The sequence below is a fragment of the Schistocerca piceifrons genome, chromosome X, assembly GCF_021461385.2.
Source record: "Schistocerca piceifrons isolate TAMUIC-IGC-003096 chromosome X, iqSchPice1.1, whole genome shotgun sequence".
In the NCBI taxonomy this organism is placed as follows: domain Eukaryota; kingdom Metazoa; phylum Arthropoda; class Insecta; order Orthoptera; family Acrididae; genus Schistocerca; species Schistocerca piceifrons.
In genome coordinates, this window is record NC_060149.1 from 430,008,839 (window position 1) to 430,033,240 (window position 24,402).

The 24,402-nt window shown below is 40.7% G+C and overlaps 1 protein-coding gene across 3 annotated transcripts in view; it reads left to right on the forward strand.

Annotated features, from left to right (window-relative positions):
* Nucleotides 1–24,402, forward strand: part of LOC124721261 (alpha-1,3-mannosyl-glycoprotein 2-beta-N-acetylglucosaminyltransferase) — a 94,847-nt gene that overhangs the window by 40,541 nt on the left and 29,904 nt on the right. For all 3 annotated transcript variants that reach the window (XM_047246137.1, XM_047246136.1, XM_047246138.1), the window contains exons 7-10: nucleotides 3,405–3,633; nucleotides 3,758–3,862; nucleotides 4,010–4,100; nucleotides 10,014–10,184. In XM_047246137.1, coding sequence (XP_047102093.1) covers nucleotides 3,405–3,633; nucleotides 3,758–3,862; nucleotides 4,010–4,100; nucleotides 10,014–10,184 — 596 coding nt within the window. The remainder of the gene's footprint in view (nucleotides 1–3,404; nucleotides 3,634–3,757; nucleotides 3,863–4,009; nucleotides 4,101–10,013; nucleotides 10,185–24,402) is intronic.

Here is a 24,402-nt window from a genome sequence, read left to right on the forward strand (position 1 = left end):
TGTACTGCCAAATCCAACTGTCAAAAGTCCATGATAATTTGGCAGACAGCTGTCCTTCCACCATCGGGTGGTGGTGATGGAATGAAATGTCTTCTACGAGCTTGCGGTATTTATACCTGCTGGTCCAGAAGTCAGGCCCTGCCGGCCCTGGTTGTGGGGGGTGCATGCAGCTACGATGGTAGAGGGGAGAGCATCAGTTGCCTTCCACGCACCATCTCTGTGCATCTTGCGTCCAGGTGTCACTTTTTGCTTTCATGGTGCTTAGTATTAGCTCCATGTCCCTACCGATTAAATTGTCAGTGATTATAAATTCAATTGCCTCTTTGAAAATGGAAAAATGCAAATGAAGTCCCATGCTTAATGACAAAGCGTAGGGGAATGATGTGGGAGACCCACACCCCCGTACTAGGCAAGGTCCTAATGGACGTGGTTTGCCGTTGCCTTCCTCCAACCGTAATGGGGATGAATGATGATTACGAAGATGACACAACACCCAGCCATCTCGGGGCAGGTGAAAATCCCTGACCACACCGTGAATCAAACCCAAGACCACATGCTCGGGAAGCGAGAATGCTACCGCGAGACCATGAGCTGCAGACTCTTTGAAAATACAGTCTCAAAATTGATTGATAGTAGCCAGGACTTTCATTTACTTGTAATGTATTTTATGTGCATTTTCAGTGCAGTGTTCTGCTATTGCAGGCTTATTGGGCTGCAGTGTATGGATGTGGCACTCGTGTACTATAGGTCGATCTTCAGTCGTGCAGATTGTTTGCCCAATGTAAGTTTTAGCTTCATTCCCACAAAACTTGGTACACCCATGCTTTTTTTTGGAGACCCAGATCATCTTTCGCTGTCCCTAATAGAGCTCATGTTTTGACTGGCAGGTGGAAAACTGTCATTATGTGGTGTTTACACATTAGTCTGCCAGTTTTTGACAAAATAAAATGCCAGTTTTCTGCCCGCCAGCCAAAACACAAGCTTTATTAGGAACAGAGAAATACGACCGTGGTCTCAGAATAACAGAGATGTGCCAGGTTCTGTGGGAATGGAAAAGACGTTGGAGAAGATATTGCACAAATGATCCATGCAACTGAAGATCGATGTATAGGATGTGAGTGCCGCACCCGCTTGCTTCAGCCCAAAAGTGTGCAATAGCAGAATACTACATTTAAAATGGGTATAAAATGAATTAACAGCAAACAAAAGTCCTAGCTACCTCTGATAAATGGTGGGACTTCATTTTCTAAGAAGCAATTGAAATTCATGTGACTGAATATTTAATCAACAAAGACACTGGTTTCCAAATGAACAATGGATGGGAGTCACTGTTGCAGCCGCACACAGCCCTACACCAAGCATGGCACGGTGCCCGCGAGACCTAAACTCTGAACTGGCAGGTATAAATACTTTGAGTGTGCACAAGACATTTCATTCCATCAGCACCACCTGATGAGGGTGGAACGGTTGTCTGCCAAAATGTCATGAACTTTGGGTGATTGGATCTGGCAGTATACCTAGAACCATGGAAGAAGCATGTAGCTGGGAAAGCCGCAGATCACAAATATTTTCTTAATAATGTGAGCAGTTTCACTTTTATTTTGACAAAGTAATATTTTAAAGTAGTTTTTTAGAAATTTAGGAATTTTGGTAACAGGCTTTGAAATGCTCAACAACCTAAGTAATAGTATGTTATGATTCTAAGGAGCACCTGAGGATTGTTGATGCATTTTGCTTTAATAAATAAAACACTTTGTAACCAGATCCTCATATTCCATCACGTAGATAAACTAGTTAACATTAAAAAAGACATTATATTCTATGTTGTACATCAATTGGATTCATTATTACAACAGCTAAGTGAGTGGGACAGCTGAAAGAATGTTTGAGCTAAGCACATTCGTTAGCATGACAGATTGGCCTTATAATCACTATAAGTGATTACTGATTAACTTCCTTAGAGAAAAAGAAGTGGAAAAAGTTTTTCATTCAATTGGGGAGCAAGTGTGATTTATGTTCCTTGCTCGTCTTCATTTTTGGATGATAGGAACCTGTACAATCTTCTTTTCCATTAATTTTGCGATGGTTATTTGAGGAAAGAAATACCAGAAATTCAAACTTTCCAGTTTATTCCTCCAGTTACAGTTACAAGTAACTGACTTAGCGACAACTGTTGTGTTGGAAAGAGAGAACTTTTGTCACTGCAACATATGAAATAGTTCAGTATAATTTGTGAGTGGGATGTTGTCAGAGATTGTAGTCACTGCTGAGATCATACCAAGTAAGGTAGCTCAGGATTAATACATTGGAATCCCTTTAATGAGGAATGGGGTTCAAATTGCAGTCTGGCAATGTAGGTTTTGGTTAATTGTGATTTCTCTAATTTAAGACAAATTTGAGCATGGGTCCATGAGAAAGACAAGGTCAGTTTCCTGCCACATCCTTGTCCTTGCTCTGCCCTCACTGCAAATAAGATTTTAACCCATAAACTTCCTTATTTCATGCTTTTCAGGCTTCATGCTGTCACAGGGTTTTTCACATGCTTCCCTGTCAAGGTTGATCACAGAGTACCCTAATTCAGGTAAACCACTGCATCCTGATCAGCTATCATAGACACTAATGTGTTTGTAATGTTGTGCTATTGACCATCACAAATTTTAACTATGGATAGGTGGGATACAGTGCACCAAATAACAATTCACTGGACAGCAAAAAGTGGTTGAGCAACCATACCACCTAGAACTTGCAAGGGGATACAGAAACCACTGTCCTACATGTGTATCCCTTCTTGCTGCATACAAAAGAGCGCAAAAATTAGTATTTGTGTGCAGGACTACTGCCATTGAATATTAAAAGCATGGGAAAAATCAGTTATTTTGATAACTCATATTTCATATTGGCACAGAGTATGGGTATGTTGAAAATTACATGAGGTGAATCACCCAGCTTGCAAACAGAGAACCATTCAGGCGGAGGATGAAAGTATTCTCATGTGGAGGATGTTTACACAGGATGATTTAGGGACCTTTGATAAATGTCATAGTCTCCTATTGGTGAATGGCGAAGGAGCCTACAGACTCATAATGTGCGTCCATTTATTCACCTATGAAATCCTGCAGCCAGTCTGTACCTACAGTAAGATAGTGCACTACCCTATTATTTCTGCATTATTTTATTTCAGAATGGTTTGAGGAACACTCCATAGACATAAGGATGCTTGCGTTCTTTTTTATCTTTGCATTTTAGTTTCTTGGTAACTTCTGTGGATAACTTCTGTGTCAGGATACATTTACAAAGTGGTGTTAAACATGGTATTAGTTTTTTATAGAAAATGTAGTTTTATGAAAAAATACATTGAGAATTGTCCATAGCTTTTACTTTAACATATGCACTTTGTATTGCAGATGATCTCGATGTTGCTCCAGATTTTTTTGAGTATTTCTTGGGTACTTACTCACTTTTGCACATGGATCCTACCTTGTGGTGTGTGTCAGCCTGGAATGATAATGGAAAGGCTGGTCTTGTAAATGAATCTGCCCCTGATCTCTTGTACCGTACAGACTTCTTCCCAGGTCTGGGATGGATGTTGACCAAAGAACTTTGGAAAGAACTGGCTCCAAAATGGCCACTGTCGTAAGTTCTTTTTCCTCTATTCATTTTTGCAAGCTATTTGAGACAAACACATTTAAGAAATGATAACTATGATTTGATTTAGGTTTTGAAATTGTAATGGAGTTTGAACTATTTAATTTTTCAGTTACTGGGATGACTGGGTCAGGCAACCTGATCAGCGAAGAAACAGGGCCTGTATTCGGCCAGAAATATCTCGAACAAGGACATTTGGCAAAGTTGGAGTTAGCAAGTATGTTGTAATAATTATATGCTTCTGTTTGGGTTATCTCAAAAGTGTGTTCTATTTCTTTTTCCTGAAAAATTTAGTTTTACTGTAGTGTTACACTTACAACATGAGCAATTAATATTATTATTTTTCTGTGTTATTATTTTTCAGTGGCCACTTCTATGAAAAACATTTGAAATACATTAAACTTAATGAAAAGTTTGTGCCTTTTACTAAGATGAATTTGAACTACCTCTTAAAGGTAAGATATTTCACTAATATTACTATTTCCCTGACACTAGATCTTAGCAAAATATGTACTGTATGGCATAACAAAATGTGTAAACTGCAGGTAACGTACTTCACTCCTTAGGGAAAATAGTGCCCTAGAATATTTAATGGTGAAATCCCAATGAGTGTGACTCTGTCAAGACTGAAAAAAAAATCCAGTTATATATACACATGAACCTGCAAAAAGCATATCAGTATTCAAAAACACCTGCTGTTGTCCTGAACTGACATGTAAAATGAATCAGTTAGTTACATGTTTCATAGACCATTTGAATGATTCTTTGACTTGAAATTATGTGGAATGAGTCAGTTTACAGGATGTGTGTGCATGATTAGTATTAACATTAATGAACACATTACTTTTTTTGGGTCCCACTCGCTCTCTCTCTCTCTCTCTCTCTCTCTCTCTCTCTCTCTCTCTCTCTCTCTCTGTGTGTCTTCCTACCTGTCCTACCTACCTACCTACCTACCTACCTACCTACCAATCTTTTCTGACTACCAGTGTTTAAATAGAAAATCATTGGTGGAACAGTGGAATAGATGTCCAGCAGAAGTGATGTTTACTTAGATTTAAAATTTGCTTTGCTACCTGTTAGACATTTTGTGGTATTGGGCAAATGATAAAAAGTGTTTATTCTGCACATTGAACTCCTTTCTGAGCCTCATATAGCGTTGATGTTGAATTATAAACATTATTTCTCCCTCTAGTGCTGTAGGTATGGATATCACTGACCTTGTCAGATTGTGATGGATTATTTATGACACATTTCATTAGTAAATATATGTATTGTGATGGCGGAGTTAAAATGCCTAACTCCTTGTAGAGGTGTCTACACGACATCCATGGGTAAACACCACATATTAGTCTTATTGCTCGCTTTTGTGCAATCAGTACTTTCATCCTGAGTGGTGACTTACACCAGAAAATTATTCCATAATACACTATTGAGTGGAAATATGCAAAAATATTTCAGGAGCTTAATTCGTTTCTTTCTGAGGCTAGCAGTTATACAAAGAGCAAAAGTAGCTGAACTTATTGTTTGAGAAGCTCAGTACTATGCTTCTTTCAGTTAAAGTTTTCATCAGTATGAACACCCAAAAATTTGGGAGCACTCTTCATGATTTACTGACTCCTATTCATGTGCAACATCAATTGTTGTATGGCTACTTGTTGTACAGAACTGAATATAGTGTGTTCTTTTGAAAGTTAGGGAAAGTCCATGTTCAGAGAACCAGTTAATAATTTTTTGGGAAACATCATTAAAAATGTCTTCTGTTGCTTTCTCTCTAATGCGATTTATTATACCACTAGTATCATTCCATTTGATGAATGTTAAGTGGAAGGACTTTCACACATATAAAGAATGGGAATGGACCCAAAATTGAGCACTTTGGGAATTCCTTTGATTTCTCCCTGGTCATAAAAATTTTCTCCACTGCCAACATTTTTTGAATTATTCAGCTTTGTTTTTGTTTTATTTGTTAAGTGTGATTCAGCCAACTGTGCGTAAAACCATCAATTCTGTAAAACTTCAGTTTTTCCCAGAGAGTAAATTCCTTGGAAAGAGTACAAAGAGTACCAAATGGGGATATTTTGTTACTTAAGGCTTGTACTGTTTTATGAGTGAATGTATAAATAGTATTCTCAGTTGAGAAACCCTTCTGGAATCCAAACTGTAATATGTTAAGTAAATTGTTTATACTTAAGTATGAGACTACTCTCAAGTTCATTACTTTTTTGAATGTTTTGGAAAAAAGATGTTAGTAAGGAAATTGGAAATTGGTGGTAAGGTCTTATTGGACCAAACTGCAGAGGTCATCGGTCCCTAAGCCTAGGCACTACTTATTCTAACTTAAACTAACTTACGCTATGGACAACACATGCACCCATTCCCGAGGGAGGACTCAAACCTCCAAGGGGGGGAGCCCCATGGACCATAACAAGGCGCCTAAGACCGCGCAGCTATCCCGCCCGGCTGTTAGTAAGTAAACTGGAGAATAATTATCTAAGTTTGCTGTACCATCTTCCCTATGAAGAGGTTTAACAGTTGCGTATTTTAATGTGTCTGGAAAAATTCCCTGTGCCAGTGATGCATTACATATATCACTAAGGACATTACTTATTAAGTTGGAACACATTTTCATAATTCTGTTTGAAAGTCCATCATCACCACGTGAGCTTTTGTTTTTTAGAATTTTTGTAATTCTATTAATTTCAGTGAGGAATTTTGGTGCTATGAATAGTCGCTTAAAGTTTTGTTGACTGACATTAATGTATTCTATTGCTTCTTCAGCTGAACCATTTAATTCTATTTTTGCTGCTACATATAGGAAGTGGTTGTTAAAAATACTTGCAGCTTTTGAATTATCAGTCACAACATTGTCATTTACTTTAATTGTTACGGTATCTTGTACACTGAGAGGCTGTTCTTTCCCCTGTTTCACAGTATCCCATATAGTTTTAATCTTATTATCTGGTTTATTTATTTCTGTCAGGATGTGGATACATCTGTACGTTTTAATGACCTTCCTTAAAATACTACAGTATTTTTATGTAGTATGCAAATGATACCAGATGTTGACATACTCTAGCCTTTATATAAATTTCCCTTTTCCTCTTAAATGAGATTTAAATTTCCTTAGTGAACTACTGCTGTCTTTTTTTCTTTTTATTTTGTTTTTGTGTTTTGTTTTTATGGATCTTATGGATAACTTTTTAGGAAAGCAGCTTTCAACTGTTGACACGCATTTACTATTGAATCAGTCTCTTTCTGTGGATACCTTATCCCCTACCACTTCTTTAAACATACTTTTAAAATATTGCATCGTGTTTTCATTAATAAGCCTCCGTGCTTTGTATGAACCTGCCTCAGGGCTATAAGGTATCATATTGTTTATTTCCATCAATTGTGCATCTTGATCAGATAGTCTATTAACAATTGGGTACACATTAATTGTTTCTGCCTGAGCACTGCATATAAAAATGGTAACAATCAGTGTCCAGCTATCTTGCTGCATACGAGTTGGAAAATTGACTACTGAAATGAGATTGAAACACCCAAACAATGATTCTAGTTCATCATTCCTGTACGTATCTTTTAAAAAATCTACATTGAAATCTCCACAAACTATTGTTTCTTCTTGTCTGACAGGTAGCTCAATGGTGCATCTAGATGTTTCATAAATAACTAAAAGTTTCCTAGAGCAGTTCTGTAGACTGTTGCAATTCAGAAGGTGATGTGACAATCAGTCATCATATTGTTGGACCCTGCTTACTGGTTTCATCTCTTTTTGCTAACTGACACTTAAAATTCCCCAGGGTACTTTGTATATTCCTCATTGGGCATTTATTTAGTAGAACAGTCTGAGCAACCTTGGCATATGGAGCTCCTCGATTTCAGTATGTTATATAAAAAAAAAGTGTGTATATTGTGTACAGAGATCTGTCAGTTTGTCGCACCTCAGTATGTCATGTGAGAAAGATCTGCCAGTCTTTGTCATGGCATCATGAGGGTTGTCTTGATTGTGATACAACCTGTTGCCAAACATATGAGTGCTTTCTGTGACTTCCAAACAATATTAAAGATCTTGTACATTGCAACTGACTAATCTTCTCCTCTTGTCCTTACCTTGTAGAAAACATTAGTAAACCCTTCTTGAGTTAATACGTTGATTTGTACATTGAGCTAAAGAACATATTTTCTCACAATTACATTGCTGTATGCACTGAAAACAACATGAAACGTGTATAGTGTAGATTGGCATAATTTACCTTTAACATTTCATAAAGCATAAGCCCTCATCAGCCAGAAGCACTTCATGTCTTGAAAGTTTCACTTTTCATTCTAAAAGTATAAGCTTGGAAGAATTTCGATTTTCAAGAAAATCTTAGTTTTTGTTTCATCTGACCTGTTTAGATTTTTAAATTGTGATTCAAAACAATTCAGAATCAGTTTTGAATTTAACTAGGACAAGTACATTTAATTTACTTTCTTAAATAATAGGTGGAAGTTGAATAGATTTTAAGAAATATGTTTGCCTGAAAATTGGCAAAAATGTAACTGTATGAAATTACTGATCTGAAAGAGAAAACTTCTGAGCAGTGGAGGAGTTCATGAAGGATGTGACAAGAATGGAGTTCATAGAGGTTATGATTGATTCCTCAGGATATAAGCAGTCAAAGGAAAATGAACATCAGTTCTTTCTATGGATTCCAAGTAATGAATGTCTTTTTTTAGAGTAATGAGAAATATTTTTTTTTAAGTTTCGGTCCATAGTTTGCAAAAACAAATATAATGGTAATCAGTTGTCCTAGGTTACATATAAATAATTCAAGGAATAGCAGTTCTCTGAATAATTCACCAAAAGTTGAGGTGGAGCGGTTGTGTTGAATGGAGTGGGCGAAGGGAGAAAGGAGATGAGGAATAGGAGGGAGACCTGGGAGGGAGGGAGGGAGGGGGGGGGAGGGAGAGAGAGAGAGAGAGAGAGAGAGAGAGAGAGAGAGAGAGAGAGAGAGAGAGAGAGGTGGGGGGGGGGGCAGAAGGTGCCTGGGATAGGAATGTAGCTCCTGTGAGCTCATTCTGGCTGCAGAGAATCTTGTATTTTCCATATAGCACAGGTTGTGAAGCAGCCATAGAAAGCCAGCATTTGTGTGTAACACTTGGTAGTCAACACTTCTCTTGGTCACAGTTTTGTGGTGACCATTCGTATGGGTGGACAACTGATTGGTGGTCGCTCCCACATAAAATGCTATGCAGAAATTACAGCAGAGCTATTGTATGACATGACTTTTTGCTCGGGTGGACTTATTTCTGATAGCATGGGCCTGTAACAGGATTGGAGAAGGTGTACTGGGTGGATTTATTGGACAGGTCTTGCCTGGGACTTCCACAGTGGCATGACACATGTGACAGTGGTTCTCTTCAGATGGTGCCAGTTGTTACATGTACTCACTGCCTGAACTCCAACCGGTCTGGTTGCCCACCCTTAATCACTCATGACTTGGAAACATGAGAGATCATATGGTCTAGGATACTGTGCAGATTGGGTGGATGGTGGACTACCACTTTGGGTGGGAGGGGGGATTTGGCAGGAAGGGCTCTGGGTAGGATATTCCTCATTTCCAGGCATGATATAAGCAGCTGAAGCCCTAGTCTTGTTGAGATGCAATGTAGGCATGTTGTAACCAAGTGGAACAATGTGTGAAACTATTTTTAAAACCAAGGTTTTTTGTATGAGGATTACAATTAGTTTTTGACCCAGCAAGTTCATATCTAATGATATTCAGAAACCCATTGTGTATATTCTTTTCTTTTGCCAGTTTTGTTAATAACAACGTTTAGTTTAGTCACATTAGGAACTTCATTGTCCATCAGCTTGCCACTTTATAGTCAGTATGAGTGAGTCTCTTGAGAGAGAGAGAGAGAGAGAGAGAGAGAGAGAGAGAGAGATGATTTCGATATTTTGTTTGCTGAGAAGAGTACCTCTGCATTGTATTGGGTGCTACTTTTAAGCAGGTATTTAAAACCTGCCTTTACTCAGTAATACTTCATGTGTTCATTTTCTGTTCCCATAGTTTCTGTTGTTGCTTTGGTAAAGTTAAATAAAAATCAAAATAAATTATTTGGTATTTATTTACTTGTTATCTCTGAGTCAACAGCTGTCTGTTCTTTTGAGTCTTGAAAGCCAAAGATTATGGTGCTCTCTGCATCCCCTTATAGTGTTCTCCTCTGATTACGCATGTCATTTTAGGAAGTTTAATAACTGTTTTGTTGCACTAAAATACATTGTATTATAAGTTTCACGTTTCTGGTGGTTATATTACTTTGTTACTTTTGTATGGCTATATTGTGAGGCACTTCCATACATTAATATTTTTTTACAGGATAATTATGATGTCCAGTTTGTAAAGGAAGTGTATGGCAGCCCAGTTGTAACTTATCAAGAACTAAAGAATGGGCCCATAGTACATGATGGACCAGTACGAATACCATATTACACGAAGGATAGTTACAAGAGGACAGCAAAATTACTCGGATTAATGGATGATTTTAGAGTGAGTGACTTATTTTCACCATATATGATGTATTTATCTGGTTTGTGTTACTCGGCAAGGCAAAGTGGACATCTGGCTGTTGCAAGAATTAACTTGGTCATGTGATGAGGTACAATTGCATTCCAATTCAAAGTAGCACTTGTTATCTTGCAGTGAGAGCATAAATTTTGATTTTGGAAAACAGCTTCGTGGGAAGCCATGACAACTGTCTGTTAACGTCATTCATTAATGACAATGAGAATAGGTATTGATGGTAGTGCCAGCAGAGAAGGCAACAGAAGGTGCAAGCAAATGTTGATAAACAAAATTGAAGGAAGTCAGTGATGTGCAAATTACAGAAGGTGGGACGTGACACTGAGTGGCGCAGCATTCAAGTATTTGCTGTAAAGTAGAATAAGTAAACTGCACACAATAAATATTTCAGTGATGATATAGGTAAATGTGTTAAATGTGTTATGTGTTATTAAACAGCAATTTTTGCAATACAAAATACCACAGTTGCAAAAAAAAACTCACAGCTCTGCCCCCCCCCCCCCCCCCCCCCCCACAACTGAGAAAAAGCTGTTTCATCTACGGGATTTGCTTCTAAAAGTTTCCACAATAACTAAGTCATTATGTGCAGATGGGAGAATGTACCAGCCGAAAGACCATTCTGCAGTAGACTTTTTATGAAAACTTAACATATTAGAATTAAAGTGGCCAGTGATTCATTCAGACTAACTGTGGATTCATAAGAACTGCACTGTGAATATTGCAAAGTGACGGTGTCGAAGAGTGTTGGCTAACAATAGTGCTGGTCAACATTTCATTGTTATGAATGCACAGTTTCATTTTTTGTTCACTTCTCAATTGCTATAACAGGAAAACAGATTATCATGTAGAAATAGAGAGAGAAAAAATTAAAGATAGATAGAAGCAAGGAAAGCCATTATACTGAAGTAGCACCAGCCCACTGCTGTTTAACAAACATAAACATATTCCATAGTAGGCTGTAATGAATAAAAATCACATTATACCGTACAACAGACCACATTTATGTTTATTAAACATCTGGAGGCTGTGGATCCCCACAAATACAAAAGAAATTTTAATCACTGCTGTTTTTTCCACTGGCAAAATTTTGCAAGAAAGTTGTTCCCTACCTACTTCTGCCTTACCGTACAGACTTAAATCCCAAAGATCTGGTCTGCAGTCTTGCAAAGAATAAGCTCTGTAGTTGTAATAAAATCAGGCATCTCACTCTCTAAGTTGAAAGAATAAAGGCTATCATCTTTGCTACTAATAAATGAATGACATGCATTACGGATGGTGTGTGTGCCAATACTTTTACATGCCACTGGCTGGATGCACAATGCCAGTGCTGCAGTCTGGCAAGTGGACTAGGTTGGGGTGGGGGTTGTGTCAGGTGGGATGGGTAGAGGAGAAAGGTGGGAGGTAGGTGGGGGTGGGTGGATAGTGGTTTGGAGGGAGCAGCAGGTTTGCGTGCTGAAGATTTTGGGGTGGATGTGTGGTTGGGAGTGGTGGTGGTGGGGGGGGGGGGGGCAGGAGGGAGGTATGGGCACGGGCAAGGCATGTGATGCATGGGTGTCAGAGCTGGTGGGGAGAGGCACCCGCTGAAGGTGACATGAGGATGTCAATTGGGAGCAGGTAGTGGAGCGGAGAAAGGGGGAACTCTTGGGTGGAGTGTGTGGGACAGTGAGTTACTGGAGACTGAGGCCAGGACAATCTGTATAGTTCAAAGAAGCTGTTGGTGGAGGGAAGGATCCAGGTCTTGTGAAGCTGCCACTGAAATTGAGCATTTTATGCTCAGCTGCATATCGTGCCAGCAGGCTGTCAAATTTGTTCTTGTTAGTTGTCCAGTTTAGCTACTTACTGCAGATTTGTTTCTTTGCATACAGTTTAGTAGATAATCTGTTCAGAGAAAGTAATTTTGTTGTATATAGAAATGCTTACGTAACGCCCACTTGTGATGAAATTGGTGAGGATTTTTTTTTAAACAAATAACATTAGCATAAAATATAAGATATTCGGGTACATATATAGCTAATTATTCTCCTAATATGTCAAAAAGTTTTGAGAGTTTTGTACTTTATCTTGATTTGAGAAAGATGGGCTTTCATTTATACTGTCGCACTGTGTCCAGTATTTCAAGAAGCTGGACCTCATTAGGTAACATACTTTCATACCCATGAGTCAAGAGATGTTAGAAATCCACACATCATGAAATGCAGTGATAATATGTGCACTAGAAGGTGCCCTGGGAACATAGTGACTTGTTTCATTATGATGGAGATTGATACTGTGGAAGGAACCATCCAACTTTTATTGTGGCAACACCTCACATTGCTAGACAAATGCTCTTTGCAAGTCAGTAGTGGCCCATGGTGGTGGTGCAACCCTTCAGCTCAGTTTCTTTCACGTATAATCAAAGTCTGGGGAGCAAGGCGGCCACTCTAGATGTGTTAAGTCTGTATGTCTGTATATTGCAAGTACGTGTGCGCCATGTCAGTACTGAATGGTTATGCCTGTAGACTGCTACTGTTACAGTATCTCCAGAAAACAGGTGTAGCAATGTACATGCCACTGCCTTGGACAAGAACACTGGGATTGAAATATCACCTTTTCCATTACATCACCCCTGTATGAACCAGATGTACTTATAATGACAGTAGCTTTCAGTGCTTTTGTATCTACATAGGGCGTGACAATGCTGCGAAACAGTTACTGTCAGCACAAATGTAACTGTAATAGTAGATGGTAGCTCAACCAAATAGCCAGGGAGCTAAACCCCAGAAGAGGAAACAAAACTTGACGTGCAAGTCAATCTATGGGGGAGCAGAGTGTCCGAACATCACATACGGTCGAGCATGGTGATAAACACAAAACACGACTAGCATAAATTACTGAACACTAGCACATGTAAACATAGCACGGTACGTGGTCAAGTGAAGGCCAGATCCAAGGCAGTTGAAATTGTTGTAAGAACTGATGGGTACGGCTTATCACTGCCGATAGGGAACATCAGAATCAATGGTTCTGCCCGTACAATACTTTGCACACACCTTCCATGACAGAGTGCCACATTGCTCTGCCATGAGACCCATACTCACTCATCTAATTCCATATTAATGGTTGCTGGCAGGGATACTAAATGCTGCCATCCTTTAAGGACACATAGGGTTGAAAATAGCCCCATTTGTGCCATGACCTCTATTAAACTGGAGAGGGTGTGACATTCCCCGGCATTGAATCTTTCCCTGAAGTAAGCAATGCTGATGCCTCTGGAGTGGTGGAAAATTGTGAAAGCTGACTTAATGGCTATTCCATCTGCATCATTAGGGGTAAGGCCACAGCCTTGGGGGCAAGGAGGTACTGGTTCCAGTTCCATGGGCTCCGCAGCTGGAATTACAGTAGTGTTTGTCGCCAGTGTCCTATTCTGCAGGCAAAACTAGGACAGTGGAGAGCGTAGTGGGGATTGCAGTGGGCATGCATGCTGCCACACTCTGGAGCCTCCTACTGAGAGAACACCATGAACAACCCCATCGTCCAAATGGCACAGAGGTGGTGGCACCGTGGGTCCAACAGATTGCAGATGAAACTGATAGGAATGATGGGTCAGCTGCTCCAACCTGATATCCACGACAAACAAATGCTGAGCCTTGTGGCTCACCACTATACCAGGGAGCCACCCCTCCTGGCAGCCGAAAGACCTTATGTGGCATACCCATCAGGAAAGCTCTGTGGGCCGCGACAGTCTGGGGCATGCAACTTGGTTTGCAACAAAGCGAAAAGACCCCAAGGCGGGTGCCCATGTGGATGCTCCTACTGAATTCAGCCATTTCCTGGTGTTGCCCAGTATCTGATGAAAATACTAGACAGTGGATTATTGTCGAACAAGGCAGGTGTGGACTTCATCTGGGTCTTGAGCGTTCAGTAGAAGCACTCCGCCATTGAGTTGGAAGCTGGGTGAAACAGGTCAGTAGTCAGATGCTGGATACTATTGCAAATGCAGAAATCTTCAAACTCCTGTGGCTCAAATTGCCAACCATTATCAAATACAAGGGTCTAAGGGGAGTCTTCTGTAGTAATAATGAAAGGCAGTGGATGAATGGTAGCTGTTGACATTTTGGAACTCAATTTGCCAACATCCAGGAAATTGGACAAATCATCTACTATCAATAACCACATGCTTCCCAAAAAGGAACCCATAAAATGGAGATGCACCCTCTCCAAAGGATGCTCTGGGACTGACCAAGGGAAAAGCTGGAACTGCGACCCAGTGTAGTTCTGTGTACAGGTCACATAAGTCCACACCAGACGTTCAGTATCATGATCAATTGCTGGACAGTAGATGGGACACTCTGCCAAAGCCTTCGTACGAGACGTACCCCAGTACAATGCACTCCACAATTGGTGTATTAGAGGATGCAATGCTGGAGTGACAACCACTTGACAGCTTTGCTCCTCCATGGCAAACATGAAAAACCATTGGAATATGTTCAGGTGCCCATGTAGGACAAAAAAGTACGCCACACTGACCCCACTACCATAGGGATGTCCTTGGGCAATCCCTTCTGGACTGTTGAAACAAATTTCCTAAAAAGTGGGGCAGTGGATGCAATGGTCATGAGCTCCTGTGCTGTCAAAGGAAAATCAAGCAATGTCTTCTCCGAGATATCATCCAATGTGAAAATGAGAGCCTTCTGCCAGTTGAACTCTGAATTTGGTTTCACTGGAAACTGTGATAATGCATCCGCATTAGCATGCTGGATGGTGGACATGTAATGAATGTCATAGCGATAATTACTGGGAAAGAGCACCACCACTGCAATCTGTAGGTATCCTATCCATTAGCTTGGAATGAGGGTTGAATAAGAAAACCAGCAGCTTGTAGTTGATGGTAAGTAGGAACTTCGCTCCATACAAGAAAATGGAAAAATTTTTCAATGCAAAAATGATAGCCAAGGTGTACTTTTCCACGTGTGAATAATTATGCTGTGCCATTGAAAGTGTCTTCAATGGGTAAGCAATAGGCTGCTCAGTGCCATCTGGGTTCCAATGTGAGAGGATCACACTATGCCATTCTGGGATGCGTTGGTGGCCAGAGTTAATGGTTTATCCTGCATAAAAGAAGCCAAAACACAAACAGAGCACAAACACTTCTTGAGGGGCTGAAAAGCCTGTAACATTCCATGAATATTAAAAATCTGACATCTGTTTGGTGAAGCCAGTTAAGAGGAAGGCAGATGTTCATGGTCTAAAAATTATGGGATATCCTTCAGGTGTTGTGCTTGTTTGTAGGCATGAGGCCATCTTTACTGAGCACATAACCCAAAAAATGCATTGTAGGGAAATAAACTGCATTTTTCCGACTTCCAACGAAGTCTGTTCTCCAGGAAGTGTTGGAAAGCTGCATAAAGATTTCATAAATGCTCCTCTTGTGTAGAGCCTGTGACTTACATGTCATTGAGGTAATTTACAAGACAGGGAATGTCCTAAATCAACTGCTCCAAATACCATTGATAAATTCCTGCCACAGATGAAATTCCAAAAGGCAAGCGATTAAACTGGTAAAGCCCAAAGATCTTGTCAACCACAAAGAAACTCTGAGAACCAGTGCCCAATGGCAACTGGAGGTTAATGTCAGGCAAATCGATGCCTGAAAAATATTGGTTCCCTGACAACTTCTTGAATGCCTCCTGATGCGGAATACCATATGAGTCAGCAACACATTGCATGTTGGCTCTTCGTTTACAAATGCCACAGAGGTGCATCAACCCATCTGGTTTTTGAATCGCCAACAAAAGATTGCCCATTGACTTGATGAAATAGGAGAAACAATTCTGAGGCCCTGCCAATGTTGCGACTTGACCCTGGCCACATTTCGCATGGCAAAGAGAATAGGTTGGGGGGTAACAAAGTTTAGGTGTTACTGACAGCTTAAGCATGATGAGTGTCTCAAAATTTTCTGCACGATCCAAGTTATTCTCAAACAGTTTATCATGCAGCTGTAGTAGAGATTCCAAATCTTGAAAGGTGACCAATTGAAATGCTAAGTGTATGTCAGTCTGGAAGCCAAAAACAGAAGTGGTGTTTAACCCAAAAATATTTTGCACCAACAGTGAATTAACCACTTACTACACAAGTTGCCATTCCACATTCTTATAGCATGCTGATACAGAGAATTGCTTCCTCAAAGGAATACACTGTTTGCTATAACACACAACTTGACATTGGGCCATTGCAGTGCAGGACAGCCCCAGAGCCTGTATGTGTCTAGTCTAATGAGGCTGACAATTGCTCCCATATCTTGCTGAAATTCAATAGATCAGTCATCCATGACCAGTGTTAGCAGAACACACTGGGGGCAAAGCTAGTAGGGTTTCAGAAACAGCTTCTAAGTCCAGGGAAAACACTGGTCCCTCTGAGAGCCATCCTGTGGCCCGTCAACTGTGACAAACTGATGCAAAATGGCCGACTTTCCAACATATCCCACACACAGCATTTAAATACAAACCCATGTAATATGGACCACATGGCAATTGGGGCAGCACCGCCAAATTGCCCATTGAGTGGATTCAGATGTGGAGGGATGCCTAGAACCCAAAAAACTTTGCGAGTGAGGATAATGACTCTTCAACTTGTGTGTACGCTCCAGGCTTTCTGTGGGCAAAGTCAGGGAACACCGTGATAGCACCATGCTCAAATCATCAATGGCGCATCAAAGAGTGGCTCATCAGAAGATATAGTCACCTGGCCAACACTACAGTGTACCAGGGGCTGTGTACCACACATAGCTAACTTACACACGTGCCAATTGTTGGAAAGTACATTCCTTTCCACAAAGTTGATGTGATTCGGTGGTCTGTGTAATTTCGCTGAAGGAGGTGTCTGACTAGCCAGTGCCTTAGTTCAGACTTTAGTGCCAGGTGCTATCCAAACAATCATGTACCTAATTAGCAAGTCCATGTAAGGTAACACATTGGGGACACTCGAACTGATACTTGCACAACAGACCTTGCAGGCCAGCAATCCAGGCCACTTATGATTGCCCGGGGCACTTGTGGTGCTGGTTCAACTGCAACTGTGCTGCCACCACATGGGTTTGATATCCAAAATATTGTGACAACAGCCGACAAGAGCTCATCAAAGTTACGTTTCTCGTGCTTTGTGGAGGGTTTCAAATTTTGCCTGATTTTGTAGAACCCCACACTACTTGACAATAATGATGTGGCCTTATCAGTGGTATTGAAGATAAATCCTACCTGGCAGTGAAGTGCCAACTGGTGCAGATAATTCACCCACCATTCTGCAGAGTCATTGGAACCGGCGAATAACAGTAGGGGAGAAGGCTTCCCTTCAGGTGTCTGGCCCACTAGCAGCATGTTGTGAGAGTGGAGCAAGTCTACATTCTGTTTGAGTAGTTCCTGCATCTAGTCCTGCTGTAACTTTTGTTGCTGCACCTACTCCTGCCAGCATTGCAAAAATGTCAGGTCCATGGTGGCTACAAAGTAACACTACGAAAAAAAAAGAAAAGTACACCCCCCCCCCCACACACACACACACACACACACACACACACACACACACACGGGAATGTCCTATGACACCACTTCTGTATCTGCACATATAATGAGAACATCTTTCCATGCTTTTGTATCTGCACAGGGTGTGACAACCCAATGAAATGCTTGCTGTCAGTACAAATGTAACTATACTATCCAATGTTGGCTCAACAACAAAGCTGGAGATATGAACCCTGGAAGAGGGAATGAAATTTGATGGGTGAGTCACTCTACAGGAGAACAGTGTGTCCAAACATCACAGAGTTGAGCATGGAGATAAATACAGGCATGATCAATGTGAGTGACTGAACACTTGTCACATGGAAACAGAGCAAAAGCCAGGTGCGAGGTAGTTGAAATAAGCATAACTGATGGGCGTGGCCTATAGCTGCTGGCAGGTGAACACCTGGGTCAATTGTCCTGCCCATACAATGTTTGACATGTGCTGTCCATGGCAGCATGCCATGCTACTTTGCCATGTGACCCAATCCAGCTCACTTGCTCCCATAACGATGTCCACTGGCGAGGATACGAAGCTTGCTAAACTGGTACTCATCCATCAACAGGACTCTACTCCAGTGTCCTTGTGTCCATTCATGGTGAGAATTTGCTGATTAGAGTAGATTAGACACACATTTTATTCCATAGATCCATAGTGAGGAGACGTTGAATGTGTCATAAACAAGAATACATAATACACATTTATAAAAAAAAAGATGTGTTAATGTTTATTCAACAATGCCTAAGTGACATGCTCGATGGAAAAGAATCGCAAGACAAAGGAGGAGTTGTGCGACATAAATGAAAATTGGTTGTTGCGTTTCTGCATCTGAAAGATTGTTTCAATTCAAATTTCACGCCAGTCACACGAGAGTGGCACAATTGGATGACTTGATGTGAGTCGAGAAAGTCTTTAAGGTGATGAAGATGCCATTATCACCATTTCACTGAGTTTTGTACAAGGTCTTGTAATAGAGCTTTAAGAAGCTGGATGTTCTTTCTGCGATACTACAGAAAGACTTGGCAAGAATGTAGCCACTGTACACGATTGCTGGCAGTGGTGGCCACGAGAATGTATGATCGCAAGAAGACCAAGATCTGGAGACCACATGGCACTACTGAGAGGGAAGTCCATTATGTTCAGTGTATGGCTCTGGTGCATATTAATGCATCTGGAACAGCAATTTGAGCAGCAGTTGGCATCACAGTGACACAACGGACTGTTACAAATTGGTTACTTCAAGGACAGCTTCGAACCAGACACCCTGTAGTGTTCATTCCATTGGCACCAAACCACCTTCATTTGGGACTTCAGTGATGTCTAGTGAGAGTTCATTGGATGGCAAGGTGGAGGTCTGTTATGTTTTCTGATGAAAGCTGGTTCTGCCTCAGTGCCAGTGATGGCCATGTATTGGTTAGGAGGAGGCTAGTTGAGGACCTGCAACCAACCTGTCTGCATGTTAGACACACTAGACCTACAACTGGAGTTATGGTCTGGGGTACAATTTCATTATTATCCCACGCATCCTGACTGCAAATTTGTATGTCAATCTTGTGATATGACTTGTTGAGCTGCCATTTATGGGCAGCATTCCAGGGGATGTTTTCCAGCAGGATAACGCTCATCCACATACCGCTAATGTAACCCAACATGCTCTACGGGGTGTCAGCATGTTGCCTTTGCCTGCTTGAACACCAGCTCTGTCTCCAGTTGAGTGCATATGGGACATCAGACAACTCCAGTGTCATCCACAAGTAGCATTAACCATACCTGTATTGACCAATCAAGTGCAACAGGCGTGGAACTACATCCTCGGAACTGACATGTGGCACCTATACAATAAAATGCATGCTTGTATTCAACATTCTGGCAGTTACACCGCTTTTTAATGTACCAGCATTTCACATTTGCAGTGGCTTATCTCATGCTGACATTAACCTGTTATCTTGCAATGTTAATCACTTAAGTATGTTATCTAGACAAATTTACTCCAGAAATTTCATTACTGTATGTTTTGGTGCCGCAGTTTTTTCCCCTTAAGTGTATTTTCATTTAAGAAGTAATAACAAACTTGTCACAAATCTCATAAATGTTTAATACACTGTGCTGGCTATGATAATTCCTAGGCTATTGTAGCTGCACATCACCATTTAGAAAATCAGTTTATGACACTTATTCATGTTGATCACATTACTGCACTATTTGCAGAAATCAGATCTTGTGTAACACTGTATTTGACATTATTATTAATGTATACATGAAGCAGTTCTACTAAGAAATTTGTCAGTGTAGTAGAAGTTGCCCACTAATAAGTACTGTAGGCTCCTATTATACTGAACTTTATTAGAAGTTAAATTTTTGTATGACTGCTGAATAATCAACACATTTCTCTACCAACGTAAGTGATTTTAAATTTCTATGGAAATTAGTCTTATTTTAGTATTGATTCAATGAACTGAGGTGTTAGTTTGCAAAAGAGAGACATTATTTGACATACTTTATTAAGGAAGAAATATATTCTACATCTACATACATACTCTGAAAGCCAGTGTATGGTTCATGAAAGTACCTTGTACCGCTACTACTTATTTCCTTTCTTGTTGCTTTCGAAAATAGAGTGAGGGAAAAATGACACATTGCTATTTGAAATGTATGTTGATGGCGGTGGAATCTGCAGTCAACTTCAAATGTCAGTTATAAAAATTCCCTCAACAGTTTTTCACCAAAGTAACATCATTTCCCCTCTGCATTTGAGATTAGAAAGCAATTCTGTAATACTCACTTGGTGACTGAACCTACCAGTAACAAATCTCGATGCAAACCTCAGAATTCTCATATTTCTTCTGTTGATCTGACCCAATGGAAATCCCAGAAACTGAAACAGTAGTGAAGAATGGATCACACTAGTGTTCTATACACGGTCTCCTTTACAGGTGAACCACACTTTCCTAAAATTCTCCCAGTTAACTGAAGTCAGCCGTTTGCTTTCTCTACTACTGTCCTTACATGCTCATTATTGGGAAGCTGTATTTAGTATCTCTAGTACCTTGAATAGGCCTCTGTAGGACATTCTTGAATTCACCACACACACAATGCAAACTACGTGCTTGGCCTGGTGAGTTACCCCAAAAAATCATCCCTTATGATATTATGCAGTGAAAGTATGCAAGCTTTTTTAATTTTTATGCCTAATGTGTCTGTCATCATCTGCATTGTAAATAAAGACATGTTTAGGTGCTGCAGCAGTTGCTCCCAACTGAATTCCTCATGAGTTATGAATTCAACACTGTCAACCTTTTCTATCTGATAGTCATCATATTTTATACATATTCTGGAAAGAAACGCCTTAAAACTTATGAGGTGAATATGGTGTGTCTGTTCAGTGTTGAGTGACAAAGGGTTGGCTGGGAACCTTTCGTTGTTCATGAAAATTTCATGAGCCAATCCTCCTAAAACTAGGTTTGGTTGTTGCAATTTTTGTGTCATCAGAAAACAGAATAAACTCAACGTCTAGTAATGTTAAAGATCAAAGATAATTAACATACACAAGAGAAAATAATGGCCCTAAGGTAGAATCTTGTGGGGACACTCCATGTAATTTGTTTTCAGTTGGCTGCTAACAAATAGCTTAATACAAAACTGTTTCCTGTTCACACCCCTATGTTTCCTGCCGGACACATATGATATGAATCATGTGTGACATTTGCTGTTACACCGTAACATCACCATTTGCTCAAAAGGATATTGTCACATCGTAGCTACAATAGGGTCCAAACCTGAAAACGGTCATTGACGAAGTACAATACTTTGTACTGAAAGCACGTTTCTTACGAACACCAGTGTACAGCCAGAACAAAACTGAACTCATGGACGGAGAGTGCCACTGTTTATACAAACACTGAATAATACAGAATGTACAAACATTCCAAATGTACAAACATTCCAAATGTAATTTATTTCAAGAAGCTTCAGAAATGATAAATACTAAATAGCAAATAACTACAGGTGGTTAGGTTTGTGCCGGTTACCAGCAGCACACCAGCCAGTGGTGCTAATCGCTACACTGCAGTGTGTACACCACAGCTCGTGACATAGCTACCTTTCCTGGAGAAACAGAGACTGCTTGCTCCAGAATTCCTCATTGAAAATGACAACAGTGCCTTGGATCTAGATCTTGTCAGGGCTGAGCAGCTGCCACCAGCTGCCCAGTATTGCGGCTGCAGAGGGCACTCGTAGTACTGAGTTGCTGAAGGTGTGGCTCAGTGGGTGTGCTCTAATGGATCTGCTGTATCCCACATGACCGCTATCAGCATTGCATGGAAACTTGCTGTTCCATTGCCAATTGTGTGATGTGGCAGTAAGATGGTATTAATATGTGAGACCCCAGAAACGTAATTCAGACATAAAGAAGTTATGTTAAGACTTCAAAAAGTTTTGAAAGTGGATATATCACTGTGATGTAGCAGAAGCACTTTAAATATGGTGTGTGATTATTGAAAGGAGCAATACAGCAATGCGTAAAGCTATTATTTATGGTGATTATGAGATTAATAAAAACTGAGTGTTGTCTTGCATAACTGTTCTCTGTGTGCCAGAGATCTTTGGGAGAGGACTGCAAACACCAACATGCCTCCCACAGCATCTCAAATATCCTATGTGTGATTCAGGTGATGCTCATAATGATGACCATTCTGTGCACTATGTTTCTTGATGTTGAAGACGTTTGCTCTCCAGATGAACCCTGTGTGGTGAAGCATTGTTGTCCTGTACTATGGAATAGTCACCTATTACACTGAAATAAATGTTACATAATTGATGTCAAGTCTACACAGTCACAGTACCATTTAGAAAGACATCTAATGACATACTGCCTCCCACAGAGGCAAAGTTTCTTTTAAAACCATTCCTTTCGCAGATATTTGTCAGATAATAATTGGTTCTGGCTTAGCATAATGTCCTCCATTGGTCAGATATCCAGTGCCCATTTTGGTGTGTCCACTGCAGATCTTCAGCAAGCTGTGAATGCACTCATGTAGTTAATTGTGTCATATACATATCAGCTTCATGAAGTCTTCTCAAAACAGTAGTTGATGATATAATCGTTTTGGTGGCTGAAGCAAGGTTTGACCAGTGTTTAGGCGGGCTTTATTTAGCTCATGTTCCTTTCCTTGTGTAACTCCAAATATTGATTTTTGGTGCCTTTCATAGCCAGTGGCCATTCTTGTCTGAACCTCATGGTTGTTGAATGTATATTATAACTTGTTGCTACTGTCTTATAAATAAGAGAAGGACAAATACTATGGATATTTATACTGTGGTCACCTCTGTCGGAGTTTGACATTCATTCATTATGCCAATGCCCATTCCCCCACTTCCCCCAAAATTGCACTTTTTCTGATAAATGATACTGTGGTGCCATTAAATCAGGTTTTCTTGCATTCACAAGCATGTTGTTTTCTGCTATGTATGAATGATGCCAGCAAATTTTACAGCCATTGGTTTGGCTATACTACTATTCCTCAAAAAGGACGACCTGATGGGAGAGAGAGCTAGAGGAAGCGTATGTAATTTCCTCAGTAGCGACTACCACTCCTCGGCTCTTTCACTTACAATGACTTTACAAGCAGTTGCTGTATCAGCGCATGTGTGTCATCTGTTGACAATATGTTTCTTTTACTTTCATCTTGTGCATACTTGCATAAATGTGGGACAGAGCACTCACTTTTGTACAGCATCTGGGTCGTTCTCTGCCATTGATCTCTCACTTTGCTCTCCAGCTCTTGCTCACACTGCTCAATGGGAAGTGGTTGATGTCTTGCGTGGAAGTGATCACTTCCCGATCTAGATTCACCTGCCAGATGGGGTGGAACCCGGAAGGAAACTGCCACGATGGGTGCTGGGCAGAGCTGACTGGACATTTGATAGCCAGTTGGCCCAGTCTGAACATTGTGTGAATGCCGAGGGATGTTGTTGTTGTTGTTGTTGTTGTGGTGGTGGTGGTGGTGGTGGTGGTGGTGGTGGTGGTCTTCAGTCCTGAGACTGGTTTGATGCAGCTCTCCATGCTACTCTATCCTGTGGAAGCTTGGGCATGGGTGGATCATATTACCAAAATGATCCTCCGCACTGCTGCATCATCCATTCCACAGTCCACGCGACAACAGAGGAGGCAACCTATCCCTTGGTGGAGTGCCGAATGCTGCTCTGCAATCAGGACCAAGTGTGCAGCTCTGTGTAGTTTCAAGTATCGGCCAACTGCAGAAAATCTTGCAGCCTTTCAGGTGGTGAGGGCAAAGTGTCGCTGAATTATTTGAGAGAGCAAGAAAAGGTTGTGGCAACAGTTCCTGAACACCATTAATCGTTTGAAAAAGTTCTGTTGTGTGAGAGGCCACCAGGAGAATTTCAGGGAGAGGAAGCAGGTGCCCCATGGCTGCTGTAATGGGGAACGGCACTCTCCAAACCAATCCATGAGGCATTGCCCAGACTATGATGGCGTATTTTGCTACAGTTACTACAACAGCCAATCAGGATCCATGTTTCCAGTTTGGACTTCCAGTCCACCTCTGATGAAGATTAAAACTGCCCATTTTCCATGTGGGAGCTGGATTCTTCATTGTCTGTGGCTTGTGACACATCCCCTGGTCATGACAGAATC